Here is a 22,027-nt window from a genome sequence, read left to right as displayed (position 1 = left end):
ATTGGGCTGAGTACCTATAGTGCTTATTCACAAATCTGTAAAATAAAGAAGACAGCACACTGCACTTTGGAAAGTTGATGGCAACTGAAATGAAAATGGCAAATACCGATAACCTCCCAAATTCTATGGGAACTGTGGGTTTAACATGCAGTGCTACTCACAGCTTTCCTCTTCAGTATATAGTCCAGTCTCCAGCGATTCCCCTCAACAACAGGCCTCTTGAGAAAGATTTCAGGGCTCAACCTGTCAAACACACCAAAGAAATCAAATACTGATGTGATGTTTTTGAAGGCTATTCCCTGTTTGATGCAATTTTTCACAAGCTAACTACAGATGGGTAACTATATTGTTTTTTCAAACGATTCCTAAAATACTGGAGATTTGTGACCAGAAAGGAAACATTAAAATTAAACTAGCTAAACTGTATACCAATGAAAACAGCTGTGACTTTAACCTGGTTTCGTTGTTAATAACGAAAGACCACAGAAAGTAAAGTGTCCTGTGGAAAGGCTTTTTATTCAAATTACTGTTTGGCTCCTGTAACACTGTCGGTTTGTAGCTAAAAATACACCCATCTACAACAAGTGATTTAGTGTATGTACTAGGAGTTACTTCCTGAATTCATATTTTTCAAAACAGAACTTCAGCCAAAATATGAAAAAGTTTTGCCACATGTTAGACTTCTCAAACAATCCAATGTCAGAGAATCCTCTGTCAGAGCACATTGAAAGAAAAGAGATACACAGGTTCCTCATATGCTCACCGTTGAAGTCTACTGTATAATGCCCTATTAAGATAACTCTGTAAATGAAATAATTAATTACCTAGTTTCATTGTTTCATTCTTATCTCTGTGCAGTGAAACTATTGTTAGGATTTTAACAATGTAACAAGAGAAAAAAAAATGTAATAGTATCTGAATACTTTCACATTCTCCTGAAAGTGATACAGTATTTAAGTTCATGGTACTTCATTAAAGGTTATTCCATTGCAATTTCCTTCAGGATGAGGCTCTGCTATTCCTCTGTAAGCCATTTCCTGGCAACAGTGCCAAAACAGAGAGCCTGTCTTTTCAGTAGGGTTTGTAGTGAATGGGTATTAAAGCCAGGAGGAATTGCAGTAAATAATAGACACTTGTCTTCATGCTTTTAGTTTAGCAAAATCACAAACAACAAGCTTCAGTGTTTTGGAAAAGTCTAATGAATCCTGTAGGATCCTAGGATTCCACATACAGTAAAAATGTACTGTAACTGTAATGTGGTCGACAAGAAGAAGCCAAGAAAATATGAAATCGTAGCACTCGGCCTTCACCATAAGCTACATGTCTTAGAAAAACAAAAACTAAACAAAAATGTGTTCAAATTCTTTTTTTCTTCTACGTTGTTTAAATTTATAGACTGTGAAGGACTTTTTGCAAGAAAATGAACTTCAGATAGGGCTTTTAATTATTGTCACTGTTTCCTGTATTATAGTTAGTGGACTTAACAGACCTTGAAAATATATAAGTAAAGAACTAAGTTCATATCCTTTCTGCTTTTCCGTCTTTTGCCATTGTTTTCACTTTTTAACTTGTTAAAGATTACAATAAATATTTTTAAACAGTTTTATTATAGAACATACCACCAGTCTGTGATGAAAATTTCTTCTTTAGCTTCCTCCAGAGCATCGGCCAAATCATGCATGTATGTTTTTCCATTAACATACCTGGAAAGCACATAAAAACACTTCCTCATAAAAATCCGAAATGAAAGTAGAACACCCAAAAAGGCTACGCTTGCTACCACACCATAGAGTGCGTTTTACAAAGCAATTTAAACCTTTAAACAAAAAAAGTTTTTGAAAGAAACCTGCGGCACATAAACGTATTGATACAAAGACATCCATCCACCCATTTTCCAGTAAGGTTATCTGGGGAATTGGAGCCTGTACTCTGCTGGCAGGCAATGAGAGCAAGCTACGATACAGCCTTGAATGGATGCCAGTCCAGCGCAGGGCACACACAGACACAAACACACGCACACATTCACAGCAGGGCCAATCTTTCCAAAAGTCAATAAAACTACTGGTATGTCTTTGAACATCCAGCACCCCGAGGAAACCCAAACAAACGTGGAGGGAACATACTGTACAAACTCCACACAGGCAGCACCCCAGGTCCAAAATTGAACCCAAGGCCCCAGCGCTGAAAGCCATCGACTTCAAAATGATTTTCTTTACCTTATCCTAACTGCCTTGATCTCGGTATTGTAGCATAGCTACCCCACACAGGGTGGAACAATGAGGAAAGAGCTCCACACCTGCTCTTCATGAAATGACCAATTTAGCACCGACCACCTACTTAGTTGATGGAGTATCTGGAAACAAAACCGAGAACATGCAAACCCCACAAAGACAGGTCCCCACCTAGAATCAGACCCGGACCCAAAAAGCCAGGAAGGAATAGTGTTAACCCATGCACCATCATGTTGCCCTGTTATTTTTACATCAGTATCTATCTGATTTAAAATCTAATAAGGTATTCAATAAACAATGGGACACCATTTAGCAAGTGTGTTCTCCTCTTCTCTTGCAAAGGATCCGAATCTGTGATCCCGGAGGAAGGGCTTTCCGTGTTTTTGCACAAAGTCTTCAATAGCTTGACCCCACCATCGGGCGTGGCGAAAGCTGACACACTTCAGCACCAGCGCCCTGCGGACATGAGGACAGCTGAAGCACCTCTTCAAATGCATTCACAAATGCTTAAATTCTTATTGAATTCTTATTCTTATTTGTTATTTAAGGACTTTTTTTTTCATCCTGACTCTACACAAAACATTAGTGGCAACAGGCTAGCATTCCCACATTTCCTGTACTTTATCATATTAAGCCAAGAAACACATGCATCTTTTTTGGTTGCAAAAGCAAAAGCCTAAAATTTCTGCTTACATAGCGCAGGGTTGTGTAACAATATTCAAATATTGATCAGTTCCCATAAAAGCTCCCTTCTTTTTACCAAGGAAATAATAATTACCGTAACTTATCATTTGAAATTACTACAGAATACTGTAGTATATCATAGAAACCCAGATTGTTTTTCCAAGTATACAAATTTAGAAATATAAAACATATTTTTTGCAATACGCTGATATCTGCATGTTATAGGTTCACTTGAAAGGAAGATATTTTAACCTTCCAGTTACCTGGAAAGACTGTCAATTCGAACTCCATATTTTGTGTCTGTTTCCTTTGAGTCCATTTTAATGCTGAACTCCTTGTCAACCAGAAGAACAAATGAAATAGCTCCTGTGTCTAGTTGCATGTACATCAGGAAAGAGTCTTTAACAACCAGCCACCTGCAATTGGAGTTTGTTCAAAAGACAGTGTCAATATTTACTGTTCCTAATCCCTTAATTAAAACGGAAGACACTGACAAAGTGTACAGTTAATTCAATCTACAGCTTTAACATAAAATAGGGATTGTGTGTTTTTACTCTAACCAGAATATATTGGATTTAGAAAAGCATTTCAAACAGTATAAGTTCTCACAGGTTTATGTGGCATCTGCCAAGAAGAAGCATTCCTTTTAAAACCTACACAGGTGTAGGAAGACTTAAGACATTAAACCGGTCGAACCTCTTCTCACTCGCTAAACAGGTACTAGAAACTAAAGCACACTGACCTTTTAGACCAGCGGTAGCAGACTTGACTGTGGCCACAGCAGTTCAAGCCTGGTATACGATGACCACCAGATCGCTTCTGAATCATGCCTTCTCTAAGAGAAATGTAAAAAGGATTACAGAATGGAAAAATGAGCAGCATGTGGAGAAACACTTTCAGCATCTCTAAGGTGCCTGGTGGATTCGGCTTCCAGAACTATTTAATCCTGAAATGAATCAATCAATGGAAATGGATTCTTCCTGTCAAAATTTACAAAAGTGATGAGGCTTATTAAGGCCTTTTGTTCCTGTTCAGAGCACAACTGCATACAACATAACAGCAATAGTAGACAATTTCTAAATGTAGCACAGATAAAAAGCCAACAAAACCACATGAACTCCTTTTAAGATGACAGAGATTTCAGACTTGATGTGTTTTTTATTATAAGTTTTCAACTCTGATTTATTTACTTTCACAATGTAGCCAGAAAAATTTAAATATAACATTGGATGCAAGAACAGCAGTAAGTATAGCTTACAAGCCTTTGGGTCCCAAATCATGGATGAAGGACATCTGACTCACATCAATAAACTCCATCTGTACGAAATAAACACTTCTTTGTAAAGAGACAGTAAAATTTGATTTATGTTATTGATCATTCTTATTTTGTTACTACAGAAAAGCTTCAGAATTGCAGAAGATTTAATGCTGTAAAAGAACTGTTTATGAGCAGGGAGACTGATTCTGGCAATAATGAATGCTAGGAAGAATATAAGGATTAATGTAAAAAGAATGGATTATTTTATCACTGGAATGTAAAGTGCCAAATACTGCATTAAATACTGAATTATTATTAGTGGCGCCATTCAGAATTCTTTATCTCCTCATAGAAAGCCCATGACACAATTAAAATGTTAAGTCTTTCATTCATAAAATTGATAAATACTGTGTGCAAGTGAACTACAGGAAGAAACTTACTGTTGCGTGATAGTTTCGATACGTTGACATTCGTAACAAGTTGTTCAAGTAGTCTTCTAGTTGTTTCTAAAAAATAATGGCAAAATTTCACTATATTTCCATTGTTTAAACGAACAGATTTATTTATTAAAAAGTTCCAGCATGTTAATATGGTAATAATCTCTTGTACTTTTGCTTTTATGTCATAGAAAAAATATCCTGCATATCTGTGGAGTCCTAAACCCCTAGACACATGTGACATTTATGTACATACAGCAGGTACACCCACCTTTCTGCTAGAATATTGTTCTTCTCTGACCAGGTTATCTCCCCCACGTGGAAGAGAGGGCATCTCTCGGACTTCATTCTTCTTGACAGTCTGTCTTCTAACTGTGTGTCTGGGAAGGAAAGGAACACAATTTCACTTCATGCAACTAGAGCGTTGCTATCTAAACTCCTCCTCAGCTACACATACAGCAATGTATGATGTTGTGAGTTATTACATTATTTAGCCCGTAAAGGACATAAGTGAAATATAAAAGAAGACCTAACATTTAAATACCCAAAGAGGAGCAAAGGATTGACATGAACACAAAGTTTATTTAAGGAGTTTAAAATTTTATAAAGAAGAGACACAACATTTCAGCTGTGGAGCCTTCTTCAGGTGTGTGAAGGCCGAAGAAGGCTCCACAACCGAAACGTCGTGTCTCTTTTCTTTTCCTTTCAGCATGGAATTAACCTTTACCTGTTCCTTTGCAGCCTACGCATGCTGACGCAGCTACCTACTTGAAACTTCTTACACTTTAAATTAGTAGTGCCTTTCAGCCTACAAATGATCTAGCAATTTCCTCTAGTTGAAGTCTGAACATACTGTAAGTGGTTTTCATCATCTATGAAACTTACCTTCTAGAAGGTAATGGGATCCTCATAAGGGTCTTGTATCGAAGGAGTTCTCGGTGAAGCTCTAGAAAGTGCTTCTCTTTTCTTTTTACATGCCAGGTAAAATTTCCATGTCTCAATTCAATTTTGAAGACCGCAGGAAGTACCTAAAAATAAATAACATTAAATACAATTATGGTGTATACAGCACACCAGTAAAACAATGTTTGGATGTTTTTTTTCCTGGTTTAATTTTCACAACTTCATTAAACTTTTAAAGTGCTATATTTAACTTAAATAGAATGTGCTGCCATCTCCAAACATTGTCTGGTTTTCTCTTCTTGACCTCAGTAGCAAAGGTCACGTGAAAACCTTTCAGAAAAGGAATTTAAGCAAAACTGCTACCAACCTTTGAAACACTCCTCTGATTTGTTCTGTTAAAGCGATCTTGTGCTGATGTGAAACGTTCCACTTCCAGAATTTTGGCTGTAATGGGAACACCTGTGAGGAACACCTTGGCTTCTGTTTCCTTAAAACCTCTGGTTTTGTAAACTGCAGAAAATGGGATCCGAGAGACTTCTGAAGTGGGACATACAGAACAAAGCCTTACTGAAGTGAACATAACCAACAGAAAGACCATGCCTACCCGGCTTTGGTTCCACAGCTTAATCAGAAATTCAACCGCAGTCGTGTAATGAATTGGTTAACTATGCAGATATTTGGTACTTCCTGTACAAGAACGTCAGAGTTCACAAAACCTTACCTAAAACACACCCGAAATACTGTTCCAACAGCTGTGACCTGTATTTTGAGAAGAACTTTGTAACATGCAATGAAGGAAGCCTGTCACTGTGTACTACACTATGAAGAAACTTTCAAAATAATGAATTACAATCACAAATTAAAAAAAAACAACTAAAATAATAAATCATAGTGAAAGGATAACTATTTATATACGTCTAAACTACTGTCTACATTACAGGTGAGTTCTAAAACATTCTGGGAGTGTATGTTCAGTGACAATGGTTTATTATGCTCTTAAGAAATCTTTTTTAAAAGTCTTATACTGGACTGATACTTGTCAATACAATAAAAGTGAGTCACATATCTTCTACAATTGTACCTGTTGCCAAAAACGTTTTCTGGGGGCTCTAACAGCTGGCTCTAAATTACCTCACCTGGATGATCGGAACCACTCCCATCGAAGTCCACCTCTTCTCCTAAATCCAGGTCTCTGGTGTCCAGGCTCTCCATGATCTCGGACATGTCGGAGGCCACTAGATGTAGCACACTATCAGAGGCTTTATGTGATTGCAACATGCTTAGCACTCAACCTGCAGAGCAGGGGCCACCTAGAGAGAAAACAACCGGCATGTGAACTTTTTTAAGGCACGCACAGCACTTGGTCTGTGCTGTTCAATTGACTAAATTCAATCAAATGTTTGTTCTACCACATCCAAAGCACTGGTTTTGTCCTCTGACACTACAATGAGAAAAATAAACTGTGTAACAGGTAACGGGCTTGTCTGGCCCCGTTGCAGTGATGAAATCCCCTAGGAAACAGACTAGTGTGGGAGAACAGGTTCTATGGCATGGCTGAATGCTTGGCTGTCATGAGGGTGGTGTTATGTGAATTAAGGGTTGGGATGCAACCTGGTAGAATTGGATTTAATTCTTATTTAAATCCTGTTAAGGACAGAGCAGTACTCACTCTATATGCAGTATTAAGGGGTATTTCAGTAGCTATCTTTTTATTATGCTTGACAGACAACACATAAATGCAGTGTACACTATTATTTTAATTACACTAATATTTTAATTGATCAAAAACTGGAAGCATCAGACTTGTGAATTGAGAAACGCAGTACAAAGCGAGTGCTTGATTAATCTATTTTCTAAAAGCATCATCCAATTTAGGGTCACGGAGGTGTTTGATTAATATGAGCAAAAAAGCACTATTTCTTCTACCAGTCATGATTTTCTGTACCCTGCACAGACAGATTTTCCCCATTCTAACTGAAGAGTTTCAGAATTTATTTTGGCTGCTTATACCACATGCCAAGAGATTATACTGCATAATGATAGATTCTAAACGCACACTTTAAAAGCATCTTTGTTTCAGCATCATTAGCAGTCTGCACACACCCAGAGTGACTAATTATTCTGTCTAACTGCTGTCTGTGTCCATGGGATACCATGATTTCACAGAAAGATTTTACTGAAAAGGGTCCGTTTTGTGCTCTTCAATCCTGTGTCACATACTTTAGACATATTTTTTTCAGTTTAGAATTCAGAGCACAGGGGTGCTGAAAAAGAATGCATAGAATTATAGGATCAAGCAAAGTTGTCTTTCTAGATTATTCCTATGATTGTAATTTGGTATCCCCATAAACAAAAAAGTACCTTCATATACAGAGACACCTATGAAACTAATAAAACTAACTCTTTTTTATAGGAGGCAAGGCAAAAATAACAGATCACTGCAATCCTATTGCTAATAACAATTCTCATAGTTCTTTTTACTAAGGGAAAGATGCTTTGTGCTTAGTCTGTAGAAATGCATCAAGTGTGGTATAGTAGTTCAACAGAATGTTTTTACACTTTATTGCCTGTAAATCAAATAACAATATACATTGCAGAAATGTTTATTTGTTTGGAACAAATACAAGTACATTTTATCTTTTGAAAGTGAAGCAGTGGCAACAACCCTAAGACATAAACAAGACCGAGCATTGTTGATTTCACATATAGTAGCTGATGACACTCACTCCTTTAAGTAATGGTGTGAGCCTCTGGACCAAACTCAGATTGTAAATGAGATTTTGTCTTCAGTGACTTGTTAAATAAAGGATTATTATATGTTGTAAGTTTTCAAAATTTCACTCCTCAATTTTTTCCTGTTGGCAGGCGTTGATTGCAAATCTTGTTTTATTTGTGTTAACTATTTTTGGAGTTTAAGGAAGAAGGCTCAAGAAGTCTTAAAGCTCTATGCTGTAACAAAAAAGCAATGTCTAGTTTCATTAGAAACAGACAAAGCATAAAGAGTGAAGCACAGACCAAATCTTTTGAAAGATTTAGGACTGTCAATTAGCAGGTTACATCACAGATTCCTTGTCAGGTTTACCATACTTTACTTCACTGTGCATTATCTCCCACCTGTACTTCCCTCTTCTTTTACTATGGTAAATCACAGTGAACATCCAGAAATACATCTGTGGTAACAGTCGTTTTCATTACTGGGTGGGTGTCAGCATGAAGTGGTGGCCAGGGATGTGGGCTCATCAGAGGGATGTTTTGGGTTCAAGTTTCGGTTCAATGGGGACATCCTGTTTTTTTTTTTCAAGACAACAGAAACTGGGATGAACTCCAACGCCAGTACATCAGGAAGTTAATGAAGGGCTAAAAAAATGTTTTTTTCCTGTCCTTGAGAAGTAACATCACAGTGCCTAATTTTAGCACATCTGGGCTAAATCTAGAGTCTAGTGCAGTTCCCAAACTACAGTACATGGAGTTGGTCTGTTAGCTCAGGACCACCATTTTAAAATAGAAATGACAGAATTAATGAATGCTGTGTATCTGCTTATCCAAAAAATCCTACCTTTATGCTGTGTCTGAGCAGTAATGAACTCATTATGCAGCATTAATAGGACAGCTATGGGTGGCAAAATAATGGAGGCCATGTGTCTAACCAATATCAATTACATAACAGTAAGTAATAATTTCCATAACACAAAATATAGGAAGACGCCCATTCTGAATCCCACATGAGCTCTTCTAATTGTAAACACAGAATTATATTCTCCTTACTTCAGTATTTTACAAGAACAGAAAAAAAGTTTAATGATATTGTGGAACTGAAAACAAAACAATACAGTTTCCCATAATTTCTAAAACATTTCAAAAGATAATCTTTAGAGTACCAAATGTAAACCAAAGTATGAGAGACTCTGCTACAGATACAACTGAGTGATTCTGTTGTGCTATGACATGACCATGAGAAACAACTTTAATACAAGCAGCTATTCTTACTACAGGAAGTGGTGACAAGAGAGGGTCCTTTCAACAGCAATTATTCAGACTAGAACAACAAAGTATATGTTTCCACACCACTAATATACTTCCCTAAAAAAAAGAGGAAAAACACCTTTGCAGTTTATATAGAATTGTACAATCTGTTCATCACACTGAATGCTTTCCATTTATTCACCTTCATTCTGTTGCCATTGATAGCAATATTAGATAGACTTTGCGTCAAAGCAATGGACCACAGGCATATCACAGGGCCTTCCTTTATCCTGGGACTTTACATTCTTATACAGGTATGTAATATATATTCTGAGGGATTCTGTCTTCTCCTTCTTTTTAAGCAAAGAAGCACACAACTTAAGAGTCCTAAGCAAAGCCTCCACCACTAGTGGAAAACAAAATATTGTCTTCATCACAATGAGAATCAGTTTACATTGCACATTTCAATGTGTTTAAAGTATAGTCTATTAGTACCAATTACAGAGCTGCTTGTTCATACTGTTTGAATGCTCTCATAATCAAAATTAATGCCCCACAATCTATATAATATGAGTCCATCCTATCTCTTGGTTTTCATTTTAAGTTAAAAGCATAGAAGCAAATCCCACACAAATTGTTACTCCTTGTGACTTGGATGAGATTTTTGAATTACTGAGAGAAGGGCTCTATATAAGCCAAGTTATTCAAACTACTTTATTGGACAGTATTACTTTTCATTCAGCCATGACTCATACATAATTAAAAGTAACCAATGCTATAATGCTAGTATGCCAGTAAGTTAACTGTTTCTCTTCCTACTTTATCTTTGGTAAAACAATTTTTCATGGCCTTCTTTGGGATATTTTCTATATATATATATGGTTCCTTTTCTTTTACTAACATTAGCATGCAGCATTTTAATTAATCTGAGATGTTTGCCATCCAGGTGAATAACTGACATCTTCTAATCTTCCACTGCATCATTCTGGTGCCTTCCCAAGACTCACCTATTCATGCAGCACTAGTGATCCTCCCAGGCTTACCAGACATACCACTGTCTTCCACTGTGGGAGAAATCTGCCCAGTATCTTTACTGTCCCTGACTTAGTCCCACACATACTGTACATGGTAATGCTAAACGATTGTACTTTTTATTACTCTTTGGATGTGTATTTATATATTATTATCTTATTGCACTGTATTGGATTTTAAAGTGCAATATTGTACTACAGCCCTTATTATAGTGTCTGTATTTTTCTAACCCTGGCATCCTGGATAAAGGCACCAGCTAAGTACGTAATAATGCATCGTATTGATTAAGAGGCAAATAGCATGCACAAAAATCTACAGTTGTTTTTTTGCTGAATAGTGTGACCATAGTGCCTAAAAAATCAATACTGTCTTAGGAAAGATCGAACTAGAGACGCTGTAATCAGAACAAAAAAACATCTATAAAAATGAAGGCAGAGCTGTAGGCTGCAAATAAAGAACAATATTTCTGATAACTTAATGAGCAAATACGACTGTGATAATAAAAGTAGTCTTTAATAAAGCCATTTGCCAAAAGCATAAACACTTTGGGAAATGTGTGAATTTCTTATACAGTATGTATACTATATGTACTTGCTTGCTTCATTACCCTTTCAAGAGCTGGAGGAAATGAAGAGTAAACAATAACATAAGAAGTTCTTAAAAAGTATAATTTGGTACCATGTTTATGATAAAATCATAACTACAGTATAATTTCAGTACAATTCACACCACTTTATATTAAAGGGTAAAAGAACTTCAGCTCATTACTTTTGGGGGATTTCCATTTGGAGTTTGGTTTCTCAGGAGTTTGCAAAAGGACTGTTTGGACAAAGGTACAATTTCATTGTATTCGTGGTACTGTTCCACTGGTAAAAGCAGAATCCATCTGGCTCACAACCTTTGACCTTACAGTCAAATTGCCTAGAACATGAGTCATGCTTTACGTTACACCTTAGCCTTTTCTCTGAATAAGTTAGATCTTGGTCTGAATTCCAAGTCTGAATTGATACAGTATAGTTCAGGCTGATCAGACCACATTAAGACAGAGTGGTCTTAACTACAGTACTGTATGTCTATTTGTCTATCAGATGATATGAGTACAATTACATAAGACCATGAGTATGTTACAAACAAGAATAGTTCATTTGGTTTCTAGTATCTAGCTGGTCTGGGAAATTCGTCTAGATGTTTTGTGAGCAGTGACGGTACAGACAATATATTCCAGCCTCTCACAACTCCTGTAAAGAATTGCCTCTGATTCACAGATGTAAATGCTCTTCTCTTAAGTTTCCCTTTTTGTTCTCTGGTTAATGTTTTACTGTTAATTCTGAAGATCTGACTTTTTCAATGCCTTTGAAAAGTTTGAATGTTTGATTCCTTGAAGCGTAGAAATGTACATGGTTGCTCTTTCTTGAAATGATTTCAGAGCAGTTATGTCTTTTTCTTTGGTGATGTACATTACACATTCATAAAATGAACACAGTAGGCTAAATGAGGCCTTGCTACAGCAGAAAAAAAGGAGAAAGTGACCACTTAATGACCACGTGAAGCAAACCAAATGCTTAACCATGTTTTGAAGACTAGCAGACTCCTGCAATCAAAACTGATTGCTTGAAAAAAAACTCTGCACTGTAACATATTAGCCAAAGTACAGTACTGTATGTACAGTACAAATGAGATTTAATGGTACACAATACCTACTGTATATCATTTATTGCAAAGCACACCCATTACAAAAGTTGCATAACATGGACTTACAGTTCCTTTAAAAGGGTCATTTTTAAGGTGGATGGACAGCAATAGCAGTTATATACGGCTATCTATGCTTCTTTACCTACAGTAGAAGTAATTTGTGGGCAGGTATGAAAGGACAAATCTCTTTACTTCTCTATGGAAATAAACCATCTTGTTACAATGACAGGGGTCTTTTACAGAAATCCTAGCAGGACAACTGTACTTACCTATCTCGGCTAATTATTAAAAAAAAATAAAAATAAATTCCTTTCATGTACTCACTTTCTTGATGTTTGGATGACTAAAAAGTGACCTGCTAATAATGCGTGTTCAGTCTCTATGATTCAATATTCTCCTTTCACTACATTAAACTTGAATTACTTTATTGCAAAGAAACAATCAGGTTTAACATGATTGTTTAGGCAGAAAATCATAATTAACCCTTTGTAGACTCATAGGTGAACAGATCTGATCGGTAGTTGAAACATTAACCTGAAGCCAGATCACAAAATGACTTTTTCTGAGAAATCCTGCACCAGTCCTAACCTGACAAAAGTCATTAGACAACTGAAAGGTTTCTGACCACAAAGAGAGGCCACTGTGAAAGGTGTGGAATCATCACACAGGTAAGCTGAAAACACATTCTCATTTGCCACAATGACCTTGCCAGGAGGCTCATCCCATACATGAACAAAGGGAGAGCAAAAGGCAAACTCTGACTGGAATAATAGTAATAATAAAAAATGACCTGATGGGAATATTGGTAATAGTATTAATACTGTTCATGTAGATTAGACACACAATCACGTAAAACCAGAAGGGCGAAAATTCTGCCGAGGTTTAAATGACAGTTAATGATCTTTCTTTGCACCGAAAGCATTTTTTGTAAGAAAGCCATTATCAAGATGAATGCTGCTCTTATTAAAGTTATCAGCTTCAGAGGACAGAAAAGACAGATCCCCTTCAAGGCAGACTTTAAGAACGCCTGGGAAGAGCAACATGACATTTGGCTTTACAGCTGGTGCCACAGAAGACTTTCTTTCTAAAAAAGGTTTTGATTATTTCAGCTGTGATACACGTGGTGCAAAGAATTTGCTAAATGTATTTTATTTCAAATAAAATCAAACTTCACATTAAGGGGAAACAGAATACAAGAAAGCAGGCTCTGAAGGTACAACATGTAAATTAATTATGTATGAATCTGTATTTATTAGCTCTGTACATAATTTACCACTCTTACTATAAGACTTACTGTACCACTGCTGATGGCTGTCTGGAACAGCAGACTGCGCCTTACAATATGTACTGCACATAAAAATGTACTTCCATATTCACAGTCAGTATAATTTTAATATGAAGTGACATTTTATAAAGTTGTAAACATATGGAGTGTGGATAATGGTGTCAGAATATAAATCAAGGTGCTTATTGTCAAAAATGCATTTCTAAATATATAAGCCCTCCACTTTTCAAGGACAGAAAATCGCAGTGTAATCAGACAAAGTGGGCTGTTTCAAACTGTGAGTTTAATAGCAGGGCAAGCCTATTCACAATTCAAATAGAAAGACTTTCCTCACTTAAGTGTGTCATTAGCCAAGGCCAGATGTATATGCTTCCATGACTACAATACCAAAAAACGCAATCCCCTCCTTTAAAATGGAATGGGGAGTTTGTAACCTCTTCGGGAAAACAGCCGATAAAAGTATTCAAAGATGTGAAACTCCGTTTCTTTGTTAGGGTCTGAATCCCAGGCAGGAAAAATTCAAATGAAAAGTGTCCGTTCACATTTTCAAAATGCCTGCTCATATTATACGGGTGAGAAATGAGTGGAAGTTATGAAATCTGAGTATCAGTGCGAGACAAAACCCTCTCGGAAAACCTCCAGCTGGTTTAGAAGGAAAAGGCCGAGTTCAATGAGAAAAGAGGGAGGCAGAAACAACTGAGAGAAAGATTAGTCATTCGATGACGTAATCTTAATTGCCAGCTTTTTCTAGGAGGTTTTCATTAAGTCAAGGATGTGACATGTTCATGCATGTTATACTGTATGCACTAGTGAGCCTTTTCATGATTGTGTTATCTTTCCGGAAATAACTCCCAAAGCCAATAACGGTAAGAAATTCTACCACACCCAGTCTTTTAGAGTGGAATACTTGCTACATCTGCAATACAGGAATAATATGTTATAATAGCAGATAATACCTAAGAAGATTATTTTTATTAGATAAACATTTTATTGTTGTCGAAACACAAGGCAAACACTTGTTAGTAAAAGATTTTATGGCACTCCTGTATCATCCACTGACTCAGATAAAGTTACAGCCCAGTTTGGAACCAGTCTCAGGCCTGAACACAAGGCCAACAACAGTATTTATTAGTGGGAGCAACTATCTTTCAGCTCTGGCTTTTGTGTTTTCCGATGAAACGTTTACTAAGATAAAGAGTTGCACAAATCCCTATTCAATAACCAGCCAAGCATTTCTCTCAAAATATCTAGAGAACCCCAGGACTTTCACTTTGTTGATAACTAACTCTCAAGCTGTGACTATACTATATACTATATCAATACTGATTGCCCAGTTGCACCCCACAATATTCACAATATGGCTCACAACCTGAAATCCAGTCATACTTGTGTTATAATCTGTGACTTGAAAGTTAAATTCACAACTACTAAAAAAAGCCATGACATAGACATTTTAAAATGGTCATACAATATTAACATACATATTTGCATTAAGTAAAAATTACATCATGTCAGCAAACAGGAAATGTGAATGTTGCAAGACTAATGATAAGTGTGCAACACCCATAGTTTGTGTTAGGACTCAAAAAAGTCTCTGGGTTCCGTTAAGTTAATAACCATTACTTGAATGCAGATATTATTTCACCTGGGAGAAAAGAGTAGCAATTTGCAACATAATAAGTTCATAGACCAGTAAACAGAGAACATCAGCTTGCTTTGTACTTAAAGGGAGTATACTGCACACATTTCAGTCTTAATGGTATTTAACACTGTCAGGTAGTTTAATGATACATTTAAATGTCTCATTGGTTTTAACAAAACTTCATGTTATTACAACAATATGTATTAAGTAAACTGATACCCCCTTACATTAACAAACATCAGCATGTGAAATGAAAAGCACACTGGCAGTTAGCAGTAAGAAAAGGTGACAATTTTTAAGATTTCTATCTACTCAGTCCTTGGTGGCTTCACTTACAGTACAGCACTCATGTCTTTACCTGATAAAGAAAGTGTTTATGAACACTCTAGAGTCAATAAGCAAATGTTAAGTGAAATGTGTCTGTGTTACTGTTTGTATGAGGAGCATTGTACAGTTACATAACTGATCAGGAAAGTTCTGGAACACAAAAGTCAGGATATCAAGATAATAATGTGCTACATCAAAATACAATTTACCTGATCTTATGATTTAGCAATCTTGTTTTTTTCTATGCCACCAATCAAAACAAAACAACAGAAGTCTCCATTACACATATCAGAATCCTGCAAGGGGATCACTGCACTACCACATCTCTGAGAGGAACATTTGTTCTGTTTCAGTTATTTTTTAAGAAGTTTAAAATGCCAAAATGTCATTTGAACTTAACCAGAATTGGCCTATTCATATTAGAAGCTGACAGCTGGCAAAAGTACACATTGGTGCCTAATTTCAAATCGGCAATTACTGCAAGACTAAAAAAAGATATTTATTTTATCAGATGTGACGAGTGAACAGGCTTTGTTAATGCTGCAGTGAAGTAAAGACAGCTTGAAATGTATTTCTGGCATTACTTTTCACACAGACTGCCTTTATTTAATTAAAATGTATAGTTCATATATAAATGTTTCATTTAGTGTTCTACAGCTTACATTACAATAAAAAATGCCATTACTATAGACTGATTCCCTCGTTTCTAAAGATTATGAAGTTGGGAATTATTCTGCAACCACTCCAGAATAATTTTATTCTATTAATTCCAAGATGTACGCGAGAGTGTTTAGAAGGGAATTCCAAGATGCATAACACCCTCAAATAGTTTATGAGGGGTTATAATAAATTGTTAATAATTACCTTTCTAAACTAAAATGTTGGTTTAGCAATACATTCCAAAACTAATATAGGCTTCTCTAATAGGGATCTGTTACGTTTAGTTATTTATGTGCATTACAAGGTCACCAGATGAGGTACAAAACACATATATACCGAAACACAACATTAAGTCACAAATCTGAGGTTATCAATTGGTGCTTCTCTTGTGGACATCTAGGTCTTTTACAAATGAAGTGCATGCGCTCACTAACACTACATTAAGTATTAGTGATTTTTGTACAGAAGTGCTACAGAAGTCTTGTATATTAATTTGTAAAACAAGGTGATCATGTTACATTATGATGAACAGAAGATGAGATCTAATGTGAAACTACAGCACTCACAAATGTGAATGCACTGCTGCTCTGAGGAAGAAAGAAAACATCAGCATTAGCCAAGAAAGTGAACAGTCTGAAATGAATTATCAAGCCAGGGCATGACGATAACAGGCAAGCTTAAATAAAGAGAGAGGTGTTGACTTTATGAAAATATATATTTTGTTAGATGCAAATTAAGAAATAGGCCAAGCTATGTGAATTGTCTATATATTATCACCCTTGACAGAATAAAGAAGCTACAATATATTTTCACCCTTGACATAATAATAACTCCACAAGAAAAAAAATACATTAGATAAACTCCTAAAAGTCAAGCTAAAATTTGCGAGCTGTGCTTCACTGCGTATTTTATGTATAGTCCACCTAGATAAAAATACACAAATATAAAATAATTTGTACAATCAGTCAAATTAATAACCGATTGATCAAGAATGTGGTCACTTTAAATCAATTTATTTCAGCACAAAATGTCAGTTTGAACTTTCACACAATAGATCCTGTTTTAAATTCCAAAATTAGGTCTATGTGAAAAATGATTTCCCTTTTTTTTTCAAACAATATTAGTGGATTTACCACATCAAAGCAATGAACTCCACCACTTTAAAAGCCTGTGGTATCTGAGTAACAGTAGCAAGAAAACACAGATCAGAAATTTGTGTATAGAACTTTGTGTACTCCTCTCCACTGTCCCACTTCAAGAGCCTGTTCATTCTCCACTCTCACTCGTCAGGGGTGAAACCAGAAACCAGGAACAGCTCCATCCATGAGCACCTTTCGAGCCTGCTCAAGACTCATCTGTTGAGACAGGACTTGTGACCTGTGACCTGTGACCTCTCAGCTCTCAGTTACATTCTTCAGCATGTGCTTCTCTCTCAAGCGAGGTGGGGCAATTTGCTTGTCGCTCCTGTTCACTGTGTAAATGGAGTTCAGGACACCGGGCTGCCCTCATTGCTGTTTGTTGTTTGCATTTTTGAATCAGATTGTTTCCTTTTTATGCCAAATGCAGCGATTGCATTGCACACTTTATTATCTTGTTGTATATACTGTACATGACTGTCGCTGTAAATTCCATAAAGCATTACAGGTATTGTAAAATGTAACATAGGTCACCCTGATTAAGGCCATCTGCTAAGCATACAACAAGAACAATAATAAATTAAAACAATAAAATACTACACACAATGAGAAAACTTGTTATTCCAAGGTTACCTCATTTTCCGCACGCTGGTGCATGCAAGGTAACTTCAACATAACACTCGAACATGCAGTTCCTGTCAGACCAGTATGGCACTGAGGACTAGATCAATTTGTGAAAACATTTAAAAGAGAACTTCTTAAGCAATCTGTTGTACTTTGCAGTGTCTAACATAAAAATGTACTCATGTTGCAAAAAGCTCTGAGCCATTATAGAATCTGGCCTTTTCCTACCTAATTAAAATAGGTTACGTTAAAAAGCATCGTTATCACTGTGATGGGGAGAGAAGACTTAAGATTGTTCTGAGGGCTGTCAGTGCCATTAGCAACAGAGTAATGGGATTCTTCAACAATGCTTGGTTGAGTTCCGTGGAAAAGAACGACTGACTTTGCATACATTTTAAATGGAGAAAATAACGAAGAGTTCAAATTGCCCGTGAGAAAAAAACACATAAATTATTTGGCATACCTAACTTTCTAAAACCTTCAATTAAAAATGCACATAAAAACCCAATTTGCCATAAATATATCAGTCCCTGATAACAGCGGAATCTCCGCTGTATAGGCTCATTCCTGTATGTTGTTTAGTACCAGAGTCTATACAACATGGTACTCCATATCAGCACTGTTCCTCAAGATGCATCTTTCACTCCTGCGAGTCAGACCTTCCTACGAAATTTCTTCACAAATTTCACAAGCTTCTCCTTAAACAGACTTTTTCCCCCCTATGATTTCTAGCCTTTAGCACTCATACACAGGTTACTAACCCTTGCCCACTGCCTTATCAACTGAAAGAACAAATGCACTCAGCATACCTGCAAGCTGTCAGTAATGGCAGTTGTTCTGCCCAGTGACAGAGGTTCTCTAACCCACTCTTATGCCACAAACTCTGATGCTACCAGGGAAGCATCGCTGTACGGGTCCTATATTTAATAGTTGCATTTTTAGAGAGTTTAAACCATTTATGTTCTAAACAGTTCAGACAAGGAATATAAAGGATGCACTTCTATAATGTAAATAACTTCATATATTTCATATGTACATACAATTATTTTTGAAACCATAAATCATCCCGTGTTTGTCACAGCCATAGCCCATAATAGTAAGATACTGATAACAACAAAAAAGCATCATTCAATGGAATCTGGGCATCACAAGTAAACATTTCTGAAAACCCTTTCTCAACAGCAACAACAGCAGGTGTTTTAATTTCTTCTTTTCAATGTAGCACAGAAAGCGCCCACAACTGATGACCTGCTTCTTAAAACCACTCCATGAAACATTTATTTTGATTTCTTCCACTTCACTACAAAATAAAAATAATACATATACACAAAAGCTTAAAGCAAGCTTGCATCTTTAAATTTTGAATGAATTCCTCATACCACTACCAGAGTCCGCAATGCAGTCATTAATTCAGATACTTATTTTTGTAGATTTGATAACCTAAAAATTAAAAACTATATGAAGTCAAATAATGTGTTTTTTGCTAATGCAGGCCAAATAAAAAACAGTATACAATGTGAAAGGAAAAGTTTTTTAACATCCAATATTAAGTATAAGAGGGGGCTCTGACTGTGTGTTTAACATTTTATAGAAATTTTGTGCAAAGAAAACTAAAATAAAAATACTAAAGTTCACATAAAATTCCTTTAATTTTGACTGACAAAGAATAATGAGTAAGTTTCAGAAGGCAATAACAGAGCTATTCTAATAAGTCCATGTCATATTAGCTAATATCTGTTTCTGAAAAATAGTTTATAGGGGTTTGGGGTAAAAATTATACATTTTTCCAATCAAAGTGATAAGAACAGGCACCATGGGTCAGCCATACAGTAACTACAGAAGAAAGATTTGACATTTCAGGATGTTAAAAAAGCAGAGTTCTGTGCTGTACATAATTAGTTTTATTGACACAACATTTCAGAAAAGGGTATCCAAAAGAGTATGCTGGTATCCAAAAAAGCTTATTTTCAAAACTGCTGCCATATATCGAAAATAGAATTTATAGCTATATAGCTGCCAGTAAATATTCAAAATACTGATTTTCAAATATTGTTCTTTATTTTTAAAAAAATTAAAATGAATAGTGTAATGAAATACATTTCTGTAAAGAATAGTATATGGCAACATTTTAATTTTTATTGGGAAATATTATTCAGCTTTTTTTCCAGGAAAAACTTGTCTCACATTCCAAGACTCAAACAAAGAGTCTCTCAGCTGGGTGTTAACAGTAAAGCTTCCAAAACACACAACAGTGCTGCCTGAAAACAAGCACCAGGACTCATAAAAGAGCTGCTGTATTCCCAACGGATCCCAGCATAGCACTCTGCTATCCTGTATCCAGTCAGCAATGCCTGTTCCAAGCTGAAACAAATATAGAAACAGTAAGATATAACTCGGGAGTAATGGAATACCACCTGCAGCTCCACTAACCTGCATTCTGCCTGGCAGTAGACTCCACATTGTGCTTTTGAATTCTCCACTTGATTCAAGTTTTCACTGTGGTGGCTGTTTCCAGTTCAAGCTTACAGAACTTCAAGCAGTGTGTCAGTGTAAAGTACAAGAGCCAGGGCTGACTAGCACAGTGCACACAGGCCAACTCCCTTAGGGCAGTGACTTCCCTATGCCAGTCAGAGTTTGAACCTATTAGACTTTCAGAGACAAAAAAAGGCTCCTCCCAATAACTTCCAGTTCTTTGGCCTCCTGTCAAACTTCAGCTCTACAGGCTTTTGGGAAGGACTTTCTGTATCATGATGATTTTGTAAGCACTTTCCACGGACCTCAAAATCAACTGTCCCATTATCTTGAACTACCTCATTCTCAACTGACAAAGAGATCAATCTTACAGCACCTCCTGAATAATGTAACCTTGCACAGAGAAGGGCACTTAAGATGTACAAATAGATTTAAAAAACAGACCCTAAAAAGGCTTAGTTTAACTCACTGTGTTCTCTAAATAAAGAAGAACTGCTACTCTATTTTTATATTTTAGGGTTAGAATGAATCTGCATTGGTGAGTGCATTTCAAACCGCAATAACAGTAAAATGTACAAGTAAAACATTCAAAATAAACACAATTTCCAGGTATGCGCAGCACCATATCCTGCAATTCAGAATGAGGCAACAAAACTTTCGGTGACGTGAAGCAGCCCTATTACAGTACATTGTAAACAAGCAGGCTTGTGAATACATCTCTTTTAATCCAATGGAAATACTGCCCTTGACGTCGAGATGGCTTTGCCAATAAATACTACTGACTTGTTAACTTTGCAGGCAGATCGCATTGGTACATTTCTGCGGTGAAATGTCTGCTGCACAACCTGCACTTATTCACTCGTACATCACATTACATTAGTCATTAGAGTGAGTAGGGAGCAGGAAGGGCTGCTTCACGTCGTCACAGTTCGTGGAAATATTGTTCTCGCCCATGGAGAGACCAGGGGTTTGCAACAATATGGTGACTAACAGTACTTTCACAAAGTTCACGATTTTGTGCTTAATTCGACATTTGTAAACAAAATTTACACTGTCAATGAAATTATTTTGTTGCTGAGATTTAATAACCAGTCTGTGAAATTAGGACTACAGTTCCCTGTGAAGTTCAATTAAGTTCATCATCTGACCCAATACAAATGAAAAAAACACGCATGGCCCATTCAGTATGTGTAGCAATATGTCCACAGATGAACTGTACAAAAGAATTAGGGCAGTGTTTTTTCAGGACATCACTTTGAATTGGAAATGAATGGAGTGCAGATTTACGGTACCAAACTCATCTTTTGAGATTTGGTGATTCATCTATTACTAAACAAATAGATCACATTACGACACATATTAATAAATAATTATTTGCATTGATATACCACTTCTCTACCAAAGGTTCCCAAAAAGCTTCACCTATATAAGAGGACTTAGTGCTACACAGTACAGTGGTAGAGATTGACAAATTCTCTCCACAATTAAAAAAAAAGGAAGATTGTTTAAAGAGGTCCGATTGTACAAAGTTAAAGTGGGATTTATCCAGAACACCAGGGTTAACACCTCTACTTTTACAAACTGGGTGACTCTTACATTAGTCACCAAGGGTCAGGACCCTCATTTAATGTCTTCAAACGACCACACCTCTGACAGACAGTGTCCCTGGTTACTTTGCTGA

At 36.4% G+C, this 22,027-nt stretch overlaps 1 protein-coding gene across 5 annotated transcripts in view; it reads right to left on the bottom strand.

The window, feature by feature from the left end:
- The window catches only part of pld1b (phospholipase D1b), a 50,114-nt gene that overhangs the window by 21,715 nt on the left and 6,372 nt on the right, over positions 1-22,027 (bottom strand). For 4 of the 5 annotated variants that reach the window (XM_088913396.1, XM_088913400.1, XM_088913399.1 and 1 more), the window contains exons 1-12: positions 20,305-20,497; positions 6,650-6,823; positions 5,881-6,050; positions 5,496-5,638; positions 4,882-4,990; positions 4,614-4,679; positions 4,174-4,232; positions 3,658-3,750; positions 3,179-3,331; positions 2,538-2,687; positions 1,620-1,703; positions 162-243 (exon numbers count right to left, since the gene is read on the bottom strand). In XM_088913396.1, the coding sequence (XP_088769522.1) occupies positions 162-243; positions 1,620-1,703; positions 2,538-2,687; positions 3,179-3,331; positions 3,658-3,750; positions 4,174-4,232; positions 4,614-4,679; positions 4,882-4,990; positions 5,496-5,638; positions 5,881-6,050; positions 6,650-6,791 (1,251 nt within the window). In that variant the 5' untranslated portion in view covers positions 6,792-6,823; positions 20,305-20,497. Of the gene's footprint in view, positions 1-161; positions 244-1,619; positions 1,704-2,537; positions 2,688-3,178; positions 3,332-3,657; positions 3,751-4,173; positions 4,233-4,613; positions 4,680-4,881; positions 4,991-5,495; positions 5,639-5,880; positions 6,051-6,649; positions 6,824-20,304; positions 20,498-22,027 lie in introns of those variants that run through there. The other variant, XM_088913398.1, reaches the window with a different exon arrangement.

This window comes from Atractosteus spatula, chromosome 4 (genome assembly GCF_055471065.1).
Source record: "Atractosteus spatula isolate fAtrSpa1 chromosome 4, fAtrSpa1.hap1, whole genome shotgun sequence".
Lineage (NCBI taxonomy): Eukaryota > Metazoa > Chordata > Actinopteri > Semionotiformes > Lepisosteidae > Atractosteus > Atractosteus spatula.
The sequence above is the reverse complement of the archived record's forward strand: the minus strand, read 5'-3'. Positions and strand labels throughout refer to the sequence as shown.